This window comes from Balearica regulorum, chromosome 3 (genome assembly GCF_011004875.1).
Source record: "Balearica regulorum gibbericeps isolate bBalReg1 chromosome 3, bBalReg1.pri, whole genome shotgun sequence".
NCBI lineage: Eukaryota > Metazoa > Chordata > Aves > Gruiformes > Gruidae > Balearica > Balearica regulorum.
Window position 1 is genome coordinate 54,345,485 of NC_046186.1, and position 23,495 is coordinate 54,368,979.

The 23,495-nt window shown below is 39.0% G+C and overlaps 1 protein-coding gene across 1 annotated transcript in view; it reads right to left on the minus strand.

Moving 5' to 3' along the window:
• FRK (fyn related Src family tyrosine kinase) overlaps positions 1-23,495 on the minus strand; it is a 55,789-nt gene that overhangs the window by 24,383 nt on the left and 7,911 nt on the right. The window contains exons 2-3 of the mRNA XM_010305905.2: positions 7,688-7,809; positions 379-542 (exon numbers count right to left, since the gene is read on the minus strand). Coding sequence (XP_010304207.1) covers positions 379-542; positions 7,688-7,809 — 286 coding nt within the window. The remainder of the gene's footprint in view (positions 1-378; positions 543-7,687; positions 7,810-23,495) is intronic.

Consider the following 23,495-nt stretch of genomic DNA (forward strand, 5'->3'; position numbering starts at 1 on the left):
TCTAGCAAGCTTTTTGAACAATGACGTATTGCTTGCCTGAACCTTGTGGCTTTGTCTCAGTAATTACTTATGGACAGCTAGAGTTATGAAGCTGGAGATTTCATCTCCATATACATTTACAAAAAGGTATTCATAAATTATGATTTGGCATATTTTCTCCTCCAGCCACACAATGATTTGTTCAACATGGCATGGTATTTTATTATCAACATGTCAGCTTCAATAATGAAACGTAGCACTACCCAGAACTTCCTGAAAATAAGCAGATCATCCCCATTTTGAAATGGTAGAAACAGATATGGGCTTAACACCTTCTGACTGATATCTGATGAGTTAGCTTACAAAACATACTTTGCACAATGTAGCATCCACTCTTACCTTTAGGCATGGCTTTCCAAGCACCACACAGAGGCCATCACTGTTTTTACTGTAATAGTCAACAAACTCATTCAGAGTTTTAAAAGTTTTCCTTCTGGTTAGGAAAAAGCCTCCTTCATCCAGCTTTCTGATCCTGTAGTGCTTCACAGATTCACCATCAAAAACTAAGAAGATTTAAATATATTAAGTTTCCAGGAATTATAGCAGTGGTACAATATAGCTTATGGCCAAACTGTCATAATGTTCCTCATAATGTTCCTAAATGTGTCTGTGAGGACTTTAAAATAGATTATTTTCATTTCAGAGATGACAATAAAAAATCTCTTTCAAACAAAAGCCCACTGTTCAGACAGCTTAACATACCTAGTTTATCGGTCTTCAGCCATTCAGGTTCAGAGATTCTTGCTTGCACCATAAGAACTGACGCAAAAATACATAAATATACCTTCTGTGAGGCAGCTCATATTTTCCATCTTCTAGGACACCAAAACAGCCAGGAGCATCTAATTCACAGCAGTCATTTAATCAGTTTTTAATATTTCATTTATCAGTGTTAACATTCAAAATAGCAGCTGCTGGGCTAGCAGGCATTTTAGAGCAAACAGATATACCCTCCACAGAGCCATGATTCTCTGAAAAGCACTCGCATCTTCCATGGAGCTTATTGAATTTTGTGCATGTCTGGAATATGTAAAAATCAGGCCAATAATGCCCTGTTTTGAGCAGCTGATGACTCCCTTTCCACTGAAACGTGTTTTATTTTAATTAGTTCTTTCCTAATCATCAAGACTTTTCTCTCCTCACCTAATGTCATGACACCCGAAGTGTCCTTCCCTGCAACTGTCAGAGCTTCCCTGTGAGGTGGCAGAAAGAAGGCTGGGCCACAGCATGCTGGGGCTAGACCTGGACCAGCAGCAGGACAGACACAGACAAAAAAATGCCCTGTCACTCACCTGGTATGTTATTTAAGGAATACTAGGCTTGTAATTGCCATTTCTGATGGCTCTGTCATATATGGTTTAGAGCAGTGGTCTCTAAAGCTGAGTGCACGCAAGCCAGGGAGTGCACAAGATAATCCACTGGGGTGTGGGAAAAAAGGGGGGTTTTGTACCATTAGTAAATAAAGTAAAATAAATATTTAAAAAATACAGTTTATTTCATCTTTGTCCCATGCTTTTTTTTTTTTTTTTTTTTGTATGTATGGTCTATAATGCACATAATTTATCTGTGCAGTAGTATATGTATATAATTTATAAATAAATAACTAAATACATATCAGGGGTGAATGCTCAAAAATCTTTTTACTGGTTGGGGTGCACAGTCAAAAAATTTTGGACACCCCTGGCTTAGAGATCTCCTTTACAAAGGAATATCATCAGCAGCAACAGCAGGCTGAGAGGCAGCAGAGAGAGCAGTTCTGAAGGGCTGGAAGGGGATGTGGTCTCTCACGTGGGGTGTTATTTAGCACGACACTCCATGACTGAGACATCTCTGTCCATTTCCAATGGCAATGGAGAGCCTGTGTCACATACTGAAGGGTAACTTCAGCTCCTGTCAGAGGGGTTATTCCAGCCTCCATCTAATGAAACAACACAGTGCTTTTTCCATGATGAGTGAGGAGAGAGCTCGCAGGGGGAGGTGGATGCTCCAGTTGCCATCCTGGTCCTCATCACCCAATATTACACCTTTCTAGGCCAGGTGGCTCCTTCCACACCCATCGATTTGGGACACTACTACTACTGTCCCCTTCTCAGGGCCCTCATGCAAGATGAAAGTCTGAAAAGCAAAAGGGAGGCATAGGGGAAAGACCTTCTGCTGTTTACCTCTAGTATACCTTTTAGTAGCCAAAATTCCAAAAAAAGATACTCAATTTAGTCATGTTGACTAGTGGCTACTCTTAGTTTAATAATCCAATGGAAATATTTTTCAATCCTAGAAGCAGACTCAGTCTAAAAAAATGTTATGTTCTCTCCTGGAGATATTCTAGCTGATAGGTCCTTGATATTGTAACACTGCATGAATTTTGGCAATCACTTTGGTTATACTAACAAACTACATATTGTATGTAGAAAAAGTTATAGAAAATTATGAGTTGCATGCAATTAACAAAGCTGATACAAAGTATAATTTCTCTCACTATTTAAGTGATTAAAAAGAAAAATCTCTCCTTCCTTAAGTACTGTCATGTATGATCAAATATTTTTCTACTCTACTATGCGATTGTTGTCCTGGGCCACCAGAGGGCATACAGGAGCTGCTGGCAACATCTGGAGATTTTGTATCTGCCACAGGTAATATTTTGAGAGCTGATTTACCAACTTACAATTCTGCATGAGGATCAGAAATAAGAATATTTGTAAATATAACTCCATAGTATAAAGATAATTACATCACACTTTTCAAATGCCATTTCTTTTTAATTTAACACCTCGTAATTAGTATTTTTTAATTATAAAATGCGTGTATATTTTTGTGAAGTATCATTTGGAAATGGGGCTGAAGCAAAACAAAGGAAAGAGTAATTCAATAACAACAGACTGGAAATGTGATGGCTTTTCCAAAGCTCACAGTACAGTGCATCTGACCAAATTAATTGCTATTTATGATGAATAAAAGGCCAACGGGATGACTGTGTTAATCCAGTCTCGGTTGCATATCACATGTGATAGTAGTTTGAGTACCTGCTTTATTTATTAGCAGCATTATAATTATTATTTGTGAAGCAGCTAATATTAATGCAAGAGTTGTTTTGAAGGATGTGCTATAATTTCTTAAATGAGCCTTGTAGAAGCCTCATGATTGGCAGTATACAGGTCAGGCAGTGATGTGTGTGGAGAATCTGGAGAAAATTTCTGCGCTGATACCATCTTTGCTTGTGATAAGTAGCTGAGATGATTAGTGCAGTATTTGACAGGGGGCTGTTTACTGGTACCCCAGGGCTGAGTCTGGCTGTACGAGTCCCGCACCACACACTCGCAGAGCTGCCCAATACAACACAGAGCACATGTCCCTCAGGGAAGAGCTAGCCATAACTCCCTCAGTGCTTCCAGTCATCCCTACATCCATGCCAGGCTAACAGGACAGGATCTCAACTTCAGCTTCACACAGTTTGACAGCAGCTAGGTTGGAAGGCTGCAGTGGTTTTCTTCTCGACTTTAACAGAGGCATCCCCCTCTCCCTGCTTTCCATCTTCATATGGTTGGGCCACACAGAAGCAGATTTTTCCACCCCAAGAATGAGAATCAAATAATTTACTACTCCTTTCCTAGGGCAGCAAAATTGAATTTTATGGTGGCATCAACAGGGTCCACTTCTTCACCAAATAAATCATGGATACACCACGATACCGTTACCATCAGCGTCCCAGCATCTCTCCTGTCAGCAGTCCTCACCCAGCACTGGCAGTGCGGCGCTGCCGGCAGGAGCTGTGCTTGGTCTCCATGCCCAGGGTGGATGTGAGAGGAGGGTGGCTTATGAGATCACCCTCACCAGCACAGAACGGGTGCAGGGGCTGCTCCGAAATCGTTCTCCTGCTACGGCCATGATTTTGCCACTCCTATCAGTCTGCTGCCTTAAACTATAACCTATTTTTTCCTATGCTGAAAGCTAATCTGGCCTAGAGGAAACCACATAATCTTTTTTCAGGAGCAGGGAAAAAAAATGGAAGAAAACACAAACCATTTACATTGTCATTTAATGTAATCAGTCTTTCAGATACCATTATTCAGTGAGGGGGGAAGTAGAGAGCCTCCTGCTAACATTGGCAATGACACTCAATTAAGCTGAGCACATCTAAATTATGGCTTTTAATTAAAAAGAGGCAATGTCTAAGATGGCACCAACATGTTTAAAATTTAATACATTTCACACCAGATGCTGGAGTCATCAACATAAAAATCTGTCGACAACATGTGCATTTTTAAAATGGGAAAACCTATTTTTAAAATGTCAAACACTTTAAAATGATAGCAACACATCTCAGTGGCCTATCTGGTTTGATATGCTTTCCATTAAACTATTCATAGCTGAGAAAAACCTTTCTGAACATGACTTTTTTTTTAAATTTAAATAGTAATTTTTCATCCAAATTTACAAATTGTGAGTTTGTCCATCAAGGCAAGTTAAAAGTGAAAAGTGTCGTTTTAATGAAAGGTAGGGTTTATTTCTTTTTTTTTTCTTTTTTTTTCCTGAGGAGATCCATTTGTCTCCCTCATTAACATTAAGTCTCTTATACATTGCCATATGGGTACGAAATCAAGCATGAAAGTCATAAAATCAGTTTATGGGTGCTTCAGTAAAATTCTCTCTTCCTTTTCTATTTTTTTTTACTTTTCAGCTTTATTACACTTAAATGTTAAGCTGGACAGAGAGTTACAATATTTCCTTAAAAACCTTAATTCTGAAAGCTAGGTTGTCACTCTTCTAGTCATTATGATCTGCTCTGGAGTGCAACCAAAACAGCAATAACAGGTAGAGCAAACCCAACCAGTCCTACAGAGCATGGGAGTTTGGGGGTCTATTCTTCCTGCACTGAAAAAAAATGGAAACAGAAATTAGAGCTATATTCCAAAATATCAGTCTCTGACTTCTCTTCTGTCAGTATATCAGCTACCATGGAGATAGAAGCCATCCAGGACCTCTTAAAAGAAATACTCCTGACTCACTACCCCTCAAGAACACACTGCTTTTCTGCCTTAGCTTTGAGCATCTCGTAACTTCTCCTGAGGGAACAAAGAGGAGAGTCAGAAAAACTGCCTTCTCCATAGCATCTGGTGGACTAAACAATCTTTCTTCCAATTAATTCTCCCCATAGTACAATCCACTTCATCATTTGCTTTAGAATGTGCTAGCTCTCCCAGAAGTAGACATTAGTAATGAGATTATGGACATACAATGTCTGGACCATTATGTGTACTATTAGGTTGGAAGCAAAAAAGCTTGCACAACACAAACAGACACCATTCAGTCAAGCCTGTTCAGTAAGCAGCAAATAATATTTAGCTCTTCAGGATGAAGTAGCATGTCGAGGCTAAATTACGTTCAAGTCTGGGAAGCTGCTAAAAGATCTAGCAGAGCTGGTAAATCATGTCATTAATATTCACTGTCTACAGACTGCTTCAGAGTTTATTCTCTTTCTTTGCCTAAAAGAGCACAAATGTTTAATAAATCTGAGATGACACATATATACATGCATACATGCTCGGAGGACAACTCATGTTTGTGCATGAAGGAGGGCTGTCTCCTGTAGCTGGAGCCTTGCCTCCACATATATTATGTTCTTCAGCACCACTCTTCCCTTTCTGCATCAAACAAACCAGCATGGAAGAAATCCACACTGGCAGTTTCATATCTTGCTGTTACCAGCCATCATCAACTCTCCTGTTCCCAAATAAGCCTATACAGAAACCTGAAAAATGTCTACCACAAGCATTCATAATTTAATTAAACATACTAAATCAGATAGAATATAGTTTCTATCCACAGTTTGTAAGGAAAAAATTAAACAGCAGCATCAAACAATGATCTCATCCTATCACAAATGCTGACCTAATATTTATTTTCATTCTCTTGAGTTTTTCTCTGTGGCACTTCATAGTCTAAATAAGGCACTGCTGCCTTCCTGTTAGAGAAGTAGCTAGGATGCAGGATAAAGAATTAAGATTTTGAATCTTTCCTAGAAGGCTACAGTTGAAGAATAATAAAAGAAATTGCATTTCCACCCCTAAGTTCACAAGCACAAGATTTTCCATTGATTTTTAGTAAGGTGGTATGTATTCAAGTGCCAGGATTAAGCAGATAATACAGGTCTATCTATCCTTCCCTGCATAACGACATGCTATTATCAGTCCAGTCCAGTCCTTGGACAAAATCAGTTTGCTGATGAACACCTGAAAGAAGCTGAAAACACGCCAGACAGGGATGTTGGCATATAGAGGGAAAGCATTTTGAAAGGTCTGCAGCCATAATACAATCTTTGGCTAAAAGGGTGCACACACAGGGGTCAGTTCAGTCACAGTTTGGGAGCAATCTGATTCCTTGCTGATGTTAGTTTTCATATCAGCGCGTCTTGGCAAGAACAAACTTCCTTGAGGGCAAACTGAAGACTATGGAATGAATTCTCCCAGAACTGTAAATACCATATTAATTTCATAAACTTCCCTGTATTTCTTGCCACGGGCAACATATATTTCTTTGTCTTGGCAACAAAAAGCAACCCTCCCATTACCACAAGATGTTGTAGCTACACCCTTTCCTTACAATTCAGAGAGAGACACCAACAATGTGTCAGAAGTTCACTAAGCTGCTTACTGTGTTTCTGTGTAATGCTCGGAAGGTGACTGACGCATAAACATCCAGGCAGAAGAGGAGTCAATATGAAAGAATTTGGTTATGCACAAGGTGCCTCTTATTTTACTGACATAATTCTGCACGTGACAACTTACGGTTTATTCACAAACATGAAGAGTCTTTACTGGCATATGGAATTATAAAGGCACAGCACATTAAGAAATTTGGGTGTATAGCCCTGTTGTCTCAGGGTCAACATTATACTCTTGACTCACACTTGTATGACAAGTTTGATAGAAAATGTTCGCAGGAAACAAGCAGTGAACAATCATGTTCGCTATCTAATATGGCAAATATCTATGACCTGAAAAAGATGACATATACATATACGTAAGTAAAATTACTATCAAATAAGTGTCCTTATTTGATTAGTCTTCTGGATTCAAATAAAGGACTTTAAATACATTTCAAAACCCATCATCATCATCATAAATCTAACTTTTTACGGATGTTTACACCTAACTTTTCAATGAAATATGACAAATTTGAAAGTATAGCTTTGAAGATCTTCCTATCATTTTGCCCCTGAAAACAAACAAGTACAAACCTAAATGTGTGCTCTAGCAGAAATCTCATTTTCTTAAATGGCAGATGGCCAACATGGTTTAATTTTTATTTTGTGTACTAACCAGAACAGTAGAGTACAACTGTAATGTATTTTTTGGCATTTTAATCATGAAAATAGTTTCTATTTTAAGGCAGCTGAAGCACTGGAAGTACTAAACATAAGAAAGTTAATTTGTGTTCTGAGCATATTGATAGAAAAAGCCTATAAAATAAATGCTAGTAAAAACCCAAATTACTCTTGCCAAGTTTTCTTTATATATCTTCTGGGAAAGAAATATTATTATGAAATTAATTTCATTTTCATGTACATAGTTTATCATTCTCAAAAATTAAAAAGTCCAGATCACCTGAGAAATTTTTAAAACCTTGATGAAGATGAAAAACTAGAATATACCTGAAAGAGAGTATTCGCCTTTTTGACTTTCACTTTCTCGGATTAGGAAGGCTCCTGCCTGGTTTCCAGGGTATGACAGTTGTCTCTCGGCATCTGCTCGTTTGATTGGGCCAAAAAACCATCTGAACAAATAAAAGACATTAATTTTACCAGTCAGTGAAACATACCAGGAAGACAATTTAGCTTTTATAAACATGCTGCATATTTACTAAAAGATAATCTGTGCTATGCTAATTAAATTCCAATAGCACGGGGGAAAACAGCCAACAAGAACTACACAACAAATTTATTGCTAGAAAATATTGCTTACACATTTGAGTGAAATCTGGATTTTACTGCTGATGGGAAGTCCTACTGATTTCAAGGGAATAAGAATTCAAAAGTGACAGACTGTCCTTGTCCCAGGAAAAATTCACCAAGAAATTTTGCCAAGGCTACTGTGGCAGAAATTGATGCCAATCCATTGATGCCACTTGACCTACGTCGAGGTGCAGGTATGTGCTAACATCCCGACAGCTTAAAAGTCAAAGATCCCCAAAACTGCAGGAAGGGCCTCAGGTTCCAAGAGGTAAACCACTGCAGCCTTCCTCATTCCACTGCCACATTGATATCTCGATACAAGTTACTGGCAATTTTTCAGCTCTGCTGCTGTTAGACAAACAAAACTAGTATGCCCCTCAAGTCACTGCAAACATCTCAACATCCTTGTTCTGTAAGAGTCTACTCCTATCTATGCCTTTTAAAATATATTTTTCCTCTCTCTCTAAACTCCGTAGTTTACAAGGACTTGTTCAAGCAATAGTTTTAGTTTCCTCCTCTGAAGGTACTATTTAGCTCTTTTGCTGCTTTGTGCTGAGTGTAAATTAAATGGAAATCAGACTTAGATGAGTCAGCATTTTCAACTGAGGTGGCATTCAGCTTCCATCCAACAAACATACAAAGCTCTTTCCAAGATTAGCACCACCCCTTATTTGAAGCAAATGGTGATAAATGCTTATCACATATGCCATATACTCATAGAAGAATTCCTTTTAAATTAATCATAGCTAAACCTATTATGCAAACTTTTAAGATAAATCAATGTATCGCATCACAAGTTGCCTATTCAGCTAACTACTTGATTTGTCAATTACTAGTGAAAAGTACAGAAGGAGTCATCAACAAACTACTTTAGTATCTGTGAGGCTTGTAATCACCACGAGGAATGGAGGAAATAAATGAGAACATTGGGTGACACTTTGGCTGAGCAAGCATGAGGAATGAAAAAATGGCTTTGTATGAATAACGAGGAAATAAAAAGAGGCAAATACAGACGGTGCTAACCTACACTGAATATGCTTTGTTAACAAAAGAAAATGAAATCCAGATATTCTGGACTGCATTCCTGTCCTCTGACTTGAAGATGATTTGGATAAAATAGGCCTTGATACATATTTGGCAAGGAAAGAAATTGCATTAGAAAGTTGGAATGTATTAGTAATAATTTTAATTAGTTGAACATGTTAATTAATTCAACTAATTAAATAAATTAATTCATTAATTAAACTGTAGAAAACTAACTAATCAATAAATGTTCAAATCTGTGACCGAGGTTCTCATCAAAGGTATGAGAGGACAGAGTACAAGTTCAACTCTATTCAAGTCCCAAAGAAAATTTGTCTACCCTAAAAACTGAATTAGAACCTTTCTGAAATTTCTAAATACAACTGCTTTGAGAATAACATCTGAAAACTAATAAACTATATGATCTGAAAAAAAGTTGAACTGATATTTTTCTCCTTGAACTATAAGATATTGCTTGGTTATGTCCAAAGTGATTGAGTCTCATAAGAGTGTATAAGAAAAGGTTTTTAATTTTGTGTCTCTGTTTTTCATAGGTTAAGAGGATAGCATCCTCTCAAAAGGATTTCATTTTGTACCAAAGCCAAAAGAACTTCCAATTAGCAAGGTTGAGTTTTATGTTCTGGATAGTCAAAGTATAGTCTTTACATGACACAGTATCTGAACATACACTGCTAGTAGCTCATATTGCTAAAGCTAAAAACATGAGCACTAACACAATGTAAGCAACAAGATGAAATTGTTGGTTTATTTCAGAAATACAATTTAAAAACAGTATTACACTTGCATATGTAAGATCATGTCTACAATACAAAATAGGATTTTGGGGAAAAAAAATCCACAAGTGCATGTTGTATTTAGGCATATGTATCTGTTCCTTTGACTTCAAAATATTTCAAATTATATATTTATTTTTCTTAGGTTGGAATAACTTCATTTAAATCAGTATGTATTTACCATTAAAGATTATATGGACGGTATGTAATATGTAGCTGCTGACTCCAGACAAACTTAACAGTTAAAAAGATCCCAACTTGCAAAATAAGATAATTAGAGTAACTGTATTCGAGAAGGTAAGTGTAACTGAAGCAATTATTATGGAGAGTGAAAAGTGGACACATATTGTATATTACCTCATTTGCCTGAGTTTATATGATCTGATTAAAATGTTTCAGAAAAATATAATGAAATTTACTTTCAATAGCATTTGAAGATGCGATTCTTAGTTCAAAGTCATTGGGTTTACAATAATAATCATATAGTAGCAAAAGCAATAGTGGTTGTGAAAAAATCACCCCTTAACCTCAAAGCAAATAATTTAATTTGTTATTCACTTTTTTTAACAAAAGCACATTCAAATTTAAAGTACTATTTCCATTATAAATGGAAGTTTAAATTTCTTTTATAAAGCGTGAAAGGCTTAATTCAATTTCTAGTGATTGAACTTATGCTTCAAAAGGCTTAATATTTTACTTAATCCAAAAGTGTGTATTTTAGAGGCAAAAAAAATGGTAATAATGAATCAAAGTAATTGCTCAACATGAGATATTATTCTGTGGGATAGGAAGGTCAGACCAAAACAACACCCAATCCTTAGTAAATCTATTAGGTTTTTATAGCTCAAAGTTATATGGAGGTTTTGAAACAGAACACTTGGAAAAACGGGACTAAAACATCAAGCACCATCCATTGCACAAGTTACTTAACTAGCACTTTCTCTGATTTCAGTGTGCTATACTGGCACCAGACAGTTCAGGAGAAGGATGAATTAGCAATTCATACACAGTTTGACTCTGAACTTTAGCTCACAGCCAGATCACTTTAGGTCACAATTGTCAATGCAGGATCAGCAGACTACCAGGTACGGCACAAATGAGTGCATTTATACTTGGGCCTAAGTTTCCATTTCTAGCAGGAGCTCTCTGGTTAGCACAGCAGTAGTGCTCATCTGTCAGTGAGACCCAGGAACATGCTTTCTTGGCCAGCACTGCATCCAACATCCCATTCTTTCTCCCTTTTCAGTGTAGCAAAAGCACTCTGGGTTCTGCTCTTCGGTCACAACAACCCCATGGAATACTACCAGCTTGGGGAAGAGTGGTAGGAAAGCTGCCTGGCAAAAAAGACCTGGGGGTGTTGGTCGACAGCTGGCTGAACATGAGCCAGCAGTGTGCCCAGGTGGCCAAGAAGGCCAACAGCATCCTGGCTTGTATCAGGAATAGTGTGGCCAGCAGGACTAGGGAAGTGACCATCCCCCTGTACTCGGCACTGGTGAGGCCGCACCTCGAGTACTGTGTTCAGTTTTGGGCCCCTCACTACAAGAAGGACATGGAGGTGCTGGAGCATGTCCAAAGAAGGGCAACGAAGCTGGTGAAGGGAACAAGTCTTATGAGGAGCGGCTGAGGGAATTGGGATTGTTTAGCCTAGAGAAAAGGAGGCTGAAGGAAGACCTTATTGCTCTCTACAGCTACCTGAAAGGGGGTTGTAGTGAGGTGGGTGTTGGTCTCTTCTCCAAATAACAAGCAATAGAACAAGAGGAAATGGCCTCAAGTTGCACCGGGGGAGGTTTAGATTGGATGTCAGTAAAAATTTCTTCACCAAAGGGGTTGTCAAGCACTGGAATGTGTAGATGTGGTGCTTAGGGACATGGTTTAGTGGTGGGCTTGGCAGTGCTAGGTTAACAGTTTACTCAATGATCTTAAAGGTCTTTTCCAACCTAAACAATTCTATGGATGCCAGATCTGCTTTTTGGGGATTATTTTTAGCAGCTTCCTCAAAATCTCTTGTTTCCACCATCCTTCATAGCTCTCAGAAACCCCTTCATTAAAAATTTCAGGCTACTTCCAGGTCACTTCTGGCCACCATATGTAGGAGGACTTTGGGGACAGAAAAAATGACCTTTATGTAGGTCCATAACAAACAAAATTCTTACTTGGTGCAGATGATGCCCAATAGTAGAGTACCAGTGAAGTTTGTTGTGGTCATTCAGAGTGTAGTGATCCCATCTCTATTGGTTATCAGCTCCACTGGCAGGTTTTTGACCACAGGATCAAGTGCTGATGAACACATGTACCATAGCAGGCTTTGTCATGGGATGTTCCCTGGCTGTGACAGTATCATTGCTAGGCTTATACTCCTATCCTATGATCCTTTCCTTCCAGCAAAGAAGGTGCATGGTGGTCGTTATTCTCGAAGGGCAATTTTTTTTAAGAAACAGAGATCATGTCACCTATGCTCACCTCTGCATCCCCATTCAGTCCAGCTTGAATCAAAATGGAGTCGTGAGTTCAACAGAAGTTGATGGTGTCACTTGGCTCCACCACTGCCTTCGCTCAGAAGCCCTCTGTCCTCCAGGTTGCAATGCACTGCTGACCTCTTTCTAAATGTCAAAGCCTCATTTATCTGGGTCTGCTCTGTGTATCCTTGTGCTTTGCTACATTAAAATCTGCTGAATAGTTCTACTTCTGCACTTTTTTTCTTATAGCAGGAAGATATGGCAGGAACTTTTTATTTGGAAGGTGGAAGAGAGGAAGAGTAGCATGGGCCGAGGGTATTGCATGCTCCATAGCTGCGGACAGAATCACTAAAGCAAAGAAAGATAGAGAGGCAAAGTTTTGCAATACTATACCACTGGCAAAGTTTCCTGTGCCTGGCAACATGTCTAGAAGAAAATAAAACCCCAGTGGAAAAAACAAAAAATCACAAATATCCCCATCCAAAAGAATATGCAAAATGAGTTTCCTTCCCTTTCATTTTGTTTCCTGCCATTAATGTAATATCCCCTTCTGATTATGTCACTGTCATCGGTGCAATGCACTCATTCGAGACAGAGATTGAAGATTTAACAGAGGATCTCAACTAATCTGGGAACTACAGGATCTTTTTCTCTCCTGAAATTAACTCTATCCAACACAGAGAGTTAAACCCAAACAAAAGGATTCCCAGCCATGGTCCAGGTGAAAAAACTCATAGGGGAAACACTTTTTGTCAGCCCACCATTCCTTGGATAGCTCTTTTACAGCCCCCACTCCTCTCTTACGCTGGAGCTTTATGCTTGGTGTCTCCTAAGTCAAAAACACTCTAACTCCTAGCTCTAATGCAAGGTGTGTGCTGAGCCTTAGCCAAAACCCCCCAGTCATGGGCCAGACAAAACACTTTAGGACACATTTTTCTGTAGACTCAACTTTTCTTGAGCAGACCCTTGCACCTTTATTGAGAATGGAGCTCTAGGGTTTCTCTCCCTCCTAACCCTAAAACTAATTCAAGTCCTAATACTAACTGCAGACCTGGTTGGAGCTTTAGCCAAAGACCTCCCCCCAGCCATAGGCCACATGAAAAATTTCTCACAGGTTAAGTCTTTCTGCAGCTTTGATCTTCCTTGAGCAGTTCCTCAGCAGCCATAGTCACACTGGAGCTCCAGGATTCATCTCTCTCTTAATCCTAACCCTAGGCACAGGCTGACCTCTGCCAAGGATCCTCAGTCATGTCAAATGAACAAGCAACAAGGCATGGGCTAAGCCCCATGGAGAGAGAGCCCTTGGCATGGGCCAGACACAAAAGTCCTAAGAGGACAAATCTCTCTGCAGCCTCAACCTTCCTTGTATGGCCATTGTGCCACCCACCTCCAGCAGGAGCTCTAGTATTTGCCTTTCTCCTAACCCAACCTCTTGCTTTTGCATTGGAGGAACCACAGTCAAAGAAAGACCCCCAAACATCATACAGGTGAAAAACCTGTTACTGGAGAAATGTTTTGGCAGCATATTCTTTCCTTGGGCAGCCCCTTTGAAGCCCTACTCCAACAGAAACTCTAAAGTCACGTTTAAGAACGCTGTGTGCATCGCCCTTTGGGATGTGGATAAGATCTTCATCACCAAGCCAAACACCAGCTCTGAATTAACAGCTACAATCTTTGGCTTTCTTGGAAATTTCAGCAGATCCTTCACTGCTCTTTTGTTATCCACACTCAAGACCAGCACAGAAAATGATGTGGAAATTCTGACTATGTCACCTGTTTCCATTAGGGCTCTCCAAAGCACAGCTTCCCACTTTTGTCCTCTGCCTTTACTTAGACTTAATATGTGCAGAAGCAAAGTCAGAATTACCTCCACAACATCATATCTGAAGTGACTGAATTTGTTTGTAGCAATTCCTGTGGCTCCCGACCAGAACTCTCCGTTACAGAAGAAATGATAATGACAAACAGGTTAGCTGGCCCTCCAGTACATTGATTGGATTGTGTTAACTGTGTCTGTAGTGCTAGGCTATAAGGAAAATAAAAGATTTCCTAGACTAGGAAGAGCAAAGAATTACTGCAATTAGAGCAAAAATCTTGGGTGAGGACAAAGAAAAATAGATACTGTATATATTGAAACCAAATATATCCTGGTTTCTTCTGGAATGCAGAAAGCTTGTGCAATAGCTAAAACAAATAACGGAAAGCTTCAATAGTATATAAATCTTACATTTTAAATGTCTCAAAATCTACAGTCACAGAAAGCTGTAGCTGCAAAGTCAAGAACCCCAAAGTTAGGAGATGGCAATATTAATATTGCTTTCATGACATCCACTCAGCCATTTTTAAGAAAATCTAGTATGATACGATCTTTAATTACATGGCCACATCTACTGTTTCCTACAGTGTTAATACAAATGCTGCTCACTGAATAGTTAGCCTCTATTTTGTTTTGCCACTGTGCAGATAGAGTTTATTTACCATTCATTGTTTAGTCTCTGCTCTCAATACAAGTTATAAAATTACATGAATGGCTAATTTCCTAGCAGCCTCTATTACAGTGTTCATGACTATAATATCCAAATGCTTTACAAACATTCATTAATTTCTTTTTGTGGCACTTTAGCTTGTCAAATATTTTCTACAGTGGAGAAACATCACAGAAAGGGACTAAGGCAATGAGATATTATTATAAGCATTTTCTACTAATTTTGGACGTCCAATCTGAAATGCCTAGGGCCTACCTTTCAGGGAATTTAGCATCGTACAGCATGTAGTAGTTTATTCAGAGAGCAACAGCTGCTAACTTCTGTGTCACAGAAGACAAGGAAAGATGCATGCAAAGCTAAAGAGATAGAGAAAGAGAGAGAGAGAGAGAGAAATCCTCCAGGGTCTTATTCAATTACTTTCATCATATGATTATCCTGTGATCACTGCCCTTACTCAGCACATGGAAACCTGAACAGGCTTGCGTGCGCCACTCTCTGCTGCCGTCATCCGTGCCGGACAAAGAGGGCTGCTGAGCCAGCTTTTAATTCATGCCAGGTTTGCAGTCTGCTGTGGGTAAACATTAGTGCAGAAGCAGGGACAGAAGTTTACCAAGGGTGCCACCAGCACCTGTGCTGAGAGGAAGGCTCCAAGTACTTGCTGGGCTTTCCCAAAATAGCAAAAATACAGATTGCAGCTGTGAAATTTTAATTCATCTCTTCAGTTACCACACAAAAAGTGCAATTTTACTTTCAAAGGTTTGGTTAGTTTGAAGGAAATTTTTCTTAGATAGCAAAAAAGCACATGCTTTCACTATAGCGCTCTCTCCCACCAAATATCAAGCCCTTCCTCCTGTGCAAGCAAGTACATGCACAAAGGATTTCTCATATTGTTCTGAGCTACTTTTTTTGCTTTCAGGGAGAGAAAGAGGCAGCCTGTGCCTGGTATCAAACCTGGAAAATTCACAGCTAATCAGGTAAAGCCTGGAAACTTTGTAAGCAACTAAACAAGCTCTTGTGATAGATAGGCTGCCTTAATTATAAGACTAATGAAGTAATATCATTTCTCCAAGAGCTGACATTTCAAGAAATTAGGAAATATCACTGCAAAGATGAAAGCCTTCCAGATATAATATAGTTAAGAAACAGATGTGCTTTACAAATGATGAACTGCGTGCGAGAAGGAGAGCGTGGGAGATGAGTACTGGCTGCTTCAATTTTCCCTTTATAGTCTATAGTGAAGCCGATGACAGCATTGGGAAGAAAAAATTTTTTAAAAAAAAGAAAAATCTGTACTCAGGCTAAACCATGAAGATGAAAACTTGCAAAAGATTCCTTTCATGAGCATTTTCAAAAACACAAGCCTTCCCAGGTATGGCACAAGAATCTACACAGTGAAAGGTCCAGGATTACTCTAGGACTTGCAGACTTGCCCTGTGTAGAGGCTGGAAAACCTAAGATTGGCTTTCAGGTCCTTTGGAAACAGAGCCCTGCCTCCTTAGTTCCTTCTACAGGCTTGCCTGGAATTGTTTTTAATGTTGTCTATCTCTCATTGTTATTTATCATCAGATACTGAAGGATGCATAGGACAAGGACAAAATTTAAGAGGAAGGAATTTAAAGCTAATGATAAAAGAATGCATGGGACACTGCAGGAGGGAGGGAGGAAACAGCGCAGTAAAAATTCAAAGCAGAGAGGAGCATAGAATATTATCAAGCAGATGGAGGGAAAGAAGGGAGAAAGTCAGAGTTAACAGGCAACGGTGAAGAGAAAATAAAGACAAGACAAAATTGAGGACTGCATTTATTCCCCAAGGGCTATAACCTGCTGCTGCCCGAGCTGCTGCACCTGCTCAGCAAATGCTGGTTTCCAGCTTATCCTGCTCCTGCAGGGCATGTGTCTTTGGCAGCAATTTCAGTCCTACTTGGGGAAACAATTTCACAGAATACCTCCTGAAACAATTTCACGGACTAACTCTCACTGTAAAGATTACTCTCTACAGATCTTTTCCCTTTCCCTTTCTTATTTCTTCACACTGCTCATGTGTGTACTGGCCATGAGAATACTTTAACATTCATTTGCGTAATGTATTTATTGACTAGAGGTCACCACTAAATGTACTGGTTTAAACCTTGCTCACGAACGTAGCATTGGCAAGTGAGTCAGACAAAGTCTTTAAAAAAATATTTAGGTAACAACAGCCTTCTGTATCTATATATCAGTCAAAATCTTAACACACTGCAGAAAGTACCTGACTTGGACAATACTTGAAATAAAGAGTCATTTAAAATGTACGTACACAGTGACACAGCTCAGTTCTGATTACTTATTTACCACAATCAGAAACTAGTTTCCTCAAAGTGAAACTAGAATTTCAGGTTTTTGGGGATGGCTGTGTAGCAGCACACTTAACCTTTTGTAACCACAAATGAATTTGCTTCATACGTAACGATCTGAGTCATGCATATTGCTTGGATCCTTGTTGTTGAATAACCTATCACAAACTAAAATGAAGTATCGACATGTATTGTGTGGGGGATCTGGAGCTTCTGAGTCTTTTCACAACGACAGTGGGTGGAATAAGTCTGTTTTTCTTTCCATGGGGGAAAACATAGAACATGTGAATAGTTGTGAAAAACAAAAGGCTCATTTACACTATGTAAGCAGCAGAGATTTAACAAAATGACAGAGCAGCATTAGTTTATGTTATGCATGTATGTAGAAGCCTGCCTGTATGTTTGAAAGTGACAGTCTGTCTGTAGCAACACACTGTAAGTTCCACTGTATTTTCCATATTTTGAGATCAATAGTGTGATTTTTCTTTAAATAACCATTACAATGAGCAATACACAGTTTCGAAAAATAAGATTCCATTTTGCTCTTGGCTTTTAGATAACATTTTGCTAATGTTCTTGTCAACAGATTATAGCTGACTGGTTGGCGTTTTTCCATAAATACTAAATTTATGTTAGACTTGAGAGAGTTTTATTGGTGAGATGGCAGAATATAAGAGGTGACAACTGAAGAGACATAGAAGCAAAAAAAAAGGAAAGAAAGTGAAGTTGTACTTCTCCATATATTTTCTAAACAACCTTATGAAGGTACTTAATTTGAAAATTTTCAAATTTAAAGGGGTTTTTTTAATCTCTGTTTTCAAATGGAGTTCCCATCAAAATATAAGCATTCTTTCTTTTAATTTTGTTCAGAAAGAATTAAGTTATCTGAAGACAAGATGCAACCAAACAATATCCTTCATTTTGTTTCAGGCCATGTTAAATATTTTTATTTGATATAGAACTAAAATGAAGGACTCCTTGGCAAAAATAAAGGAGAAACATCACTGCTTCCTTCTTCGAGGAGAAGGGAGCCATTTTTCCATTCTCTCTTCTCCTACTTGTTTGGTCACGAACGTGAACATTAGAACACAAGTGATACATTCATCCATGAAAAGGGGATCTTTAGTTAAAATAAGGCATTTTAAACATATTTATCAAACACACTGTAGTCACTATTTTGCTGGAATACACAATGTGCATAGATGCTTACATACAGCAATTTGGAAGATGTACCAGTGTTACAACTGAGGTAATCCTTTTGGGACTGAATGTACATGAGCTACCATCGAAAGCAAGCAGAATCTTTGCTATCATTTATTTTCAGAAACATAGGAAATTGCAGGTTATTGCCAGGAGAAAAAAAAAAGCTTTCTACTACTAGATTCAAGGACCAGATTTGCCACACTTATATGGTGCAGCACCTTAAAAAAAAAAAAAGGTTTTAATTTTACTACCCACTTACTACCTGACTCTAACGCTGAACAGTAGCTTACCCTACATGAGTCCAATGACCATAATGTAGCTGTAGGAAACATGTGAAACACCTGCCTATCCAGGCAGATGGACCTAGTGTATAGCCAAGACCCAAAAGAGGCCCAGGTTGCACTAACAAATGACTGGAGGAGCCCGGCTGAAGAAACTGCAGAAGATTATTAGTTCATGTGAGAAGAGGGCAGCAGATGTGTCAAAAAGAAGGACTCTGAGCCTCTAAAGTCTGTTTTGATCTAAGAAATAGCTTTGTTTTCTGTTATTACATTGTTTTTGTTACAAATAATAACCTGTGCCCTAAAGAAAGGGCCTGTCAGGGCTTTAGGGACTTTTACAGTAAGTAATTGCGTGGGATTGTTTGGATAAGGTAACGTTCAACAGTGAGTAAGTGTGGTAAAACCCACCACAGAAGTAGGCATTCCCTCTTACTGTCTAGAACAAATTTACTGTCTCGTAAATGTAAACACAAAAATTACTTGTGCATTAGTCTAAAAAATCTGTGACACGTTGTGTATAAACCTTTCTAGGAAGTTGTTTTACTTCAGTAGGCCATAACTGTACTGTCGTTTGATGCTGTTGTAAGGGATTATGCATAATACTACATTAATTTTTCAATAGTTGATAAAAGCAGTTGACTGTGCTGCAAACAAGGAAATGAATTTGCTCCAAGTCTGCTTCAGGATGACAAACCATTGCACCTCTGGCTACTCTTGCACTGTGCGATGACTGAGAGGTGCGTATTTCCCCTGTAGGGATGGTATCACAAGGCCAAGTACATGAGCTCTGTAAATTAGCATAGCTCACCCAATATCAGTTTCACTGCACAACAGGAACAAAATATAATAAACCAGGAACCAAAGCACAATCTGATAGAGTTAAATTGAGGAAATCTCCATAAATAAATCTCATCCTGAGCCTCCACTTCACTATTGCATAATTAATTTCAACATTTAGATTCATTCTCCGCAATACTGGTCATCTGCATGCTGCATTATTTAAGCTGCTCTGAAGTTCTTCTATATGAGAAAAAAAAAAGATATATTAAAGTGATATCGTATTACTTTTTCTGTGGTGTTTTAGGTACATAGGTGCCTGATATTTCTCCAGTTTAAGAGAATAAAGTCAATCACCAAATTTTGTTCCCAGTAGTGGTTTTGTACTTGGATAAGGACTTTGTTGCATTTAAAACTTGTTCTGAAACAACTTGTCTTTGGAGTCTATGAAAGGCTACCATTGGCTTTAATGGGCACTGCTTTGGGACATTGGGTGTGAAATATAGCCATATAATCACCTCTTTTTAAAAATACTTAAAATGTGTTCCTCAGACCCTATTTCTGCTGCATAGAGTCTTCCAAATAGCAAGACTGTAAAATCTTGCGTGAATGCTAGCACCTGTATGCATTTGTTAACACATATGTAAACAAAAGCACTTATATACTGCCATAATATACTATAAAAGTAGCAATAACTCTGCTATTCATAACAACTGAGGAACAAAGTTGAAACTTGGAGGTAGCCTTAATGTTAACATGGTACAGGAACACTAATAACATCAATTGATTTAACATTAAGGGAAACTCAAAAGGACAAGAAAACATTCAATCATACATTCACTTAAACCATTACAGCTTCCAAAAGCACTCCATTGATTTTCTTGAGAAAATCATTCCTGAGAAATTATTTTCTTTTCTCACAGGGAAACTCACTTCAGTACAGAAGTCATACAGAAACCCTTGGAATCAAAACAGCTCCCCTTGGCTGCACTGGCAGCAGAGCAGATCTCCATCCATTTTGTGCAGAGTTCTCTCTTGGACATTCACTTGGGTACCTACCTCCTCAGCCTATTGCCAGCAGTATGAGCACTCATGCCCTCTATCAGTCAACTCTCAGTGGAGACCAACTAGGTCATTCTGTCCCCAGAGGGATTTGGAAAGGAACTGTTCAGTCTGGCACCCCCAGGTGACCCGGGGCCAAAGGACAGAATGGTTCTTTCACATGGAGACAAATTTGTTAACCAAATTGTCTCCCAGTTTTCAGGGTAACCTTTTCAGATTGGAAGGGTGACACACTAAAGACGCCCCTGATTTCCAGAAGTAAAGCTAGAATCATAGAATCATTTAGGTTGGAAAAGACCCTGAAGATCAAGAGTCCAACTATAAACCTAACACTGCCAAGCCCACCGCTAAACCACATCCCTAAGTGCCACATCTACACATCTTTTAAATACCTCCAGGGATGGTGACTCAACCACTTCCCTGGGCAGCCTGTTCCAATGATTGACAAACCTTTCAGTGAAGAAATTTTTCCTACAGCACACTCAACTCCATGTTAGTGTGAAATTTGGGCATATTATCAGCCCAAGATTGTAAGACATCACAACACCGTGTTACTCTCTCTCTCTACAAATATATATCTTCCCCACTCCATCCCCAAGCACACACACATTTGCAGATCCCCCCCTCAAATATGGGCACAGTCCCTCTCTCCATCCAACACCCCTGCCCTGAGCCCATCCCCTCTTACCCATACTCGTCTCATGCACGCCAGTCCCCCCAGCAGCTGGTTTCGAGACATACCCCAGTGGCCAATGGCCAAGACCACCCCCTGCTCCAGCATCTGGCACTGAGACCCCAACTTGCTCCAGCAGCTGACACCAGGGGCACCTACACCCCCTCTCCGACTCCCGTTGCTGGCCCAGTACCCAGTCACACCAGTCCCCCCAGCAGCTGGCACTTAGTCCTTGCAGCACTCCCGCATGGGACAGAGGGTAGGATTACACACACAGAGGTAGTCAGGAAAGGATTTAATGAAAAGACAGGACAGAGTGCAGTGACGAGGTGTAGGGCTCAGCCAGATAAACATGCTAACTGGCCCCATTTTACATGTGAACAGCCCCTTTTATATTCCTTTCTGTCTACCCCTCCTCCTTTGTTTCTCCCTGATCCCCTTTCCCTAAACATTGCCTCATCAGTTGGCACAGTCCCTCAGAACCCCCTCCAACATCCTGGACCCCCAGATTTGCATCCTTAGCAGTTCCAAAGTTGGGGTTTGCCTGCCGTTTCTTGATAGCCCATCAATTCATGCAACTTACTGGGTTTGCTTCTGATTATTGTCTTTGTTGACATTAATTGGTCAAGTTTGGTGTCTCTGTGTGTTTGTCTCCCTTTCTTTATTGGTAAGGTCCTCAGTCAGATAATCTTGCTGAAAAATAAACATTCCCACACTCCACATACCCTTATCAGTGAGTGCAACTGAGCAGGCCTGTCCTCATCACCACCTCCCTTCTCACATGTCCCTCAGGTTTGTCTCTGCATGTCCTTATGCATGGCTCCTTCCACCACATATAACCTTAGAGGAGCAGAGACTCCTTCCATGTACCCTTACAGAGACTTCCACTAACTGAAAAGATCAACAGTTTCAAAAGGAAGAATGAGTTTTGTGAGTTCTCATCATTTCTGAAATTCACAGCATATATTCATTCCCATATGTAAGTCTCAGATTTTTTTTCTCTTCTTTTGCAGTAAGGTTTGAAAAGGTGTGCTACAAAATTGTTTGCACTATAAATGCAGAAAAATGTTATTAATTTTTCAGGAAACTAGCAATATATCTGCTTTAGTGAGAGAAAGCTAAGGGAAAATGTTTATCAATGTTACTGCAGATAAATTTATAACGTAAAATATTATAGATTATAGAGTAGCCTGCACAGAAGTAATGAAAATGTCAATTAGTGCAATCCTTTCTGGAACTATCATTTACTATTTTATTCACTGGTTTGTTTTTCCAGTTTTCATTGATTAAGATTAGTGTACCAGCATGGAAAAACCATATGTATTTCTATCTGGTTTAAGTGATAAAGAAAAAGAATGCATTCATGATCAATATTTTGTTTGCTCATCTGAAAAGCTATTTCCAGATGAATCCTAAGCATGTCTGGAGAATTGAAAACTGCAGACATAGATTTCCATTCTAATTTCTTGCAACTTTTATGGTTTTCTTAGGCAGTTATTAATGTCAACATTTAAGAAAACTCCCATGAAGAATAAGCTTCTTAACTAAGTATAATCTCTTATTTTTAAAGTTCTAATGCAAGAAGCATCTTCAAACACGTTCCATATAGTACTATTTAAAAATCACTGAAAAATCTTTTTTCCTCTTACATGTAGTAGTAAATATGAAATAGTATTTTGTCTTTTTAAAAATATCACCTAATAAACTATATTCTTTCTCTGCTATGTGTACTTTGCATAACTTGAAAAAGGAACAAAACATTTTATTACAGAGAAACATCTGAATCCTGATATTTTTTCTACTAGTCTGTTTTAAGAATAAAGCGCAGGTAAATTTTGTGTTGTCTAAACTAGGCTACTGGAAGGCTGCATCATTATTATGATGTTTGCACAAGGCATCTATGCTATATCCTCCTGTTAGAAGATAATGTCTGTAAGATAATAGACGACACATCTTGGGTTTAGTAGGAAGTAAAATGACTTGATGGGTAAATCTGTGAGGTAAATCCACTGAGGTCTGCAGCCCGGGCTGACTCGACTCGGGTGCCCCAGGGTAGATGGGGCAGGCAGGTGTGGTCTGTAAAGGACCGGTCCCTGAACTTCACAGGGACCTGTGAGGCGCTATCATTTCCTTTTGTGCTTATTTATTTTGAGTGTGGGTTTTTTTGAGTCACTCATGACTAAGCAATCACCAATCTGGAAAAACAAAAACAGCCAAACACTTGTTTAGGAATATAAAACTTTCTGCAGAGATAAAAGGGGGATGTGTGACTTTTTCTTCCCCCCCCCCAATAGCTTGGTCTTTGCCTACAGACAGAAATAAAGAATTGTGCAGTGTCAACACCTATGCTTTTGATAAACAGACTTGACAATAGGTCCGTAATTAGACATGGCAGTGATGTACCCTCTGACATTGCTTAT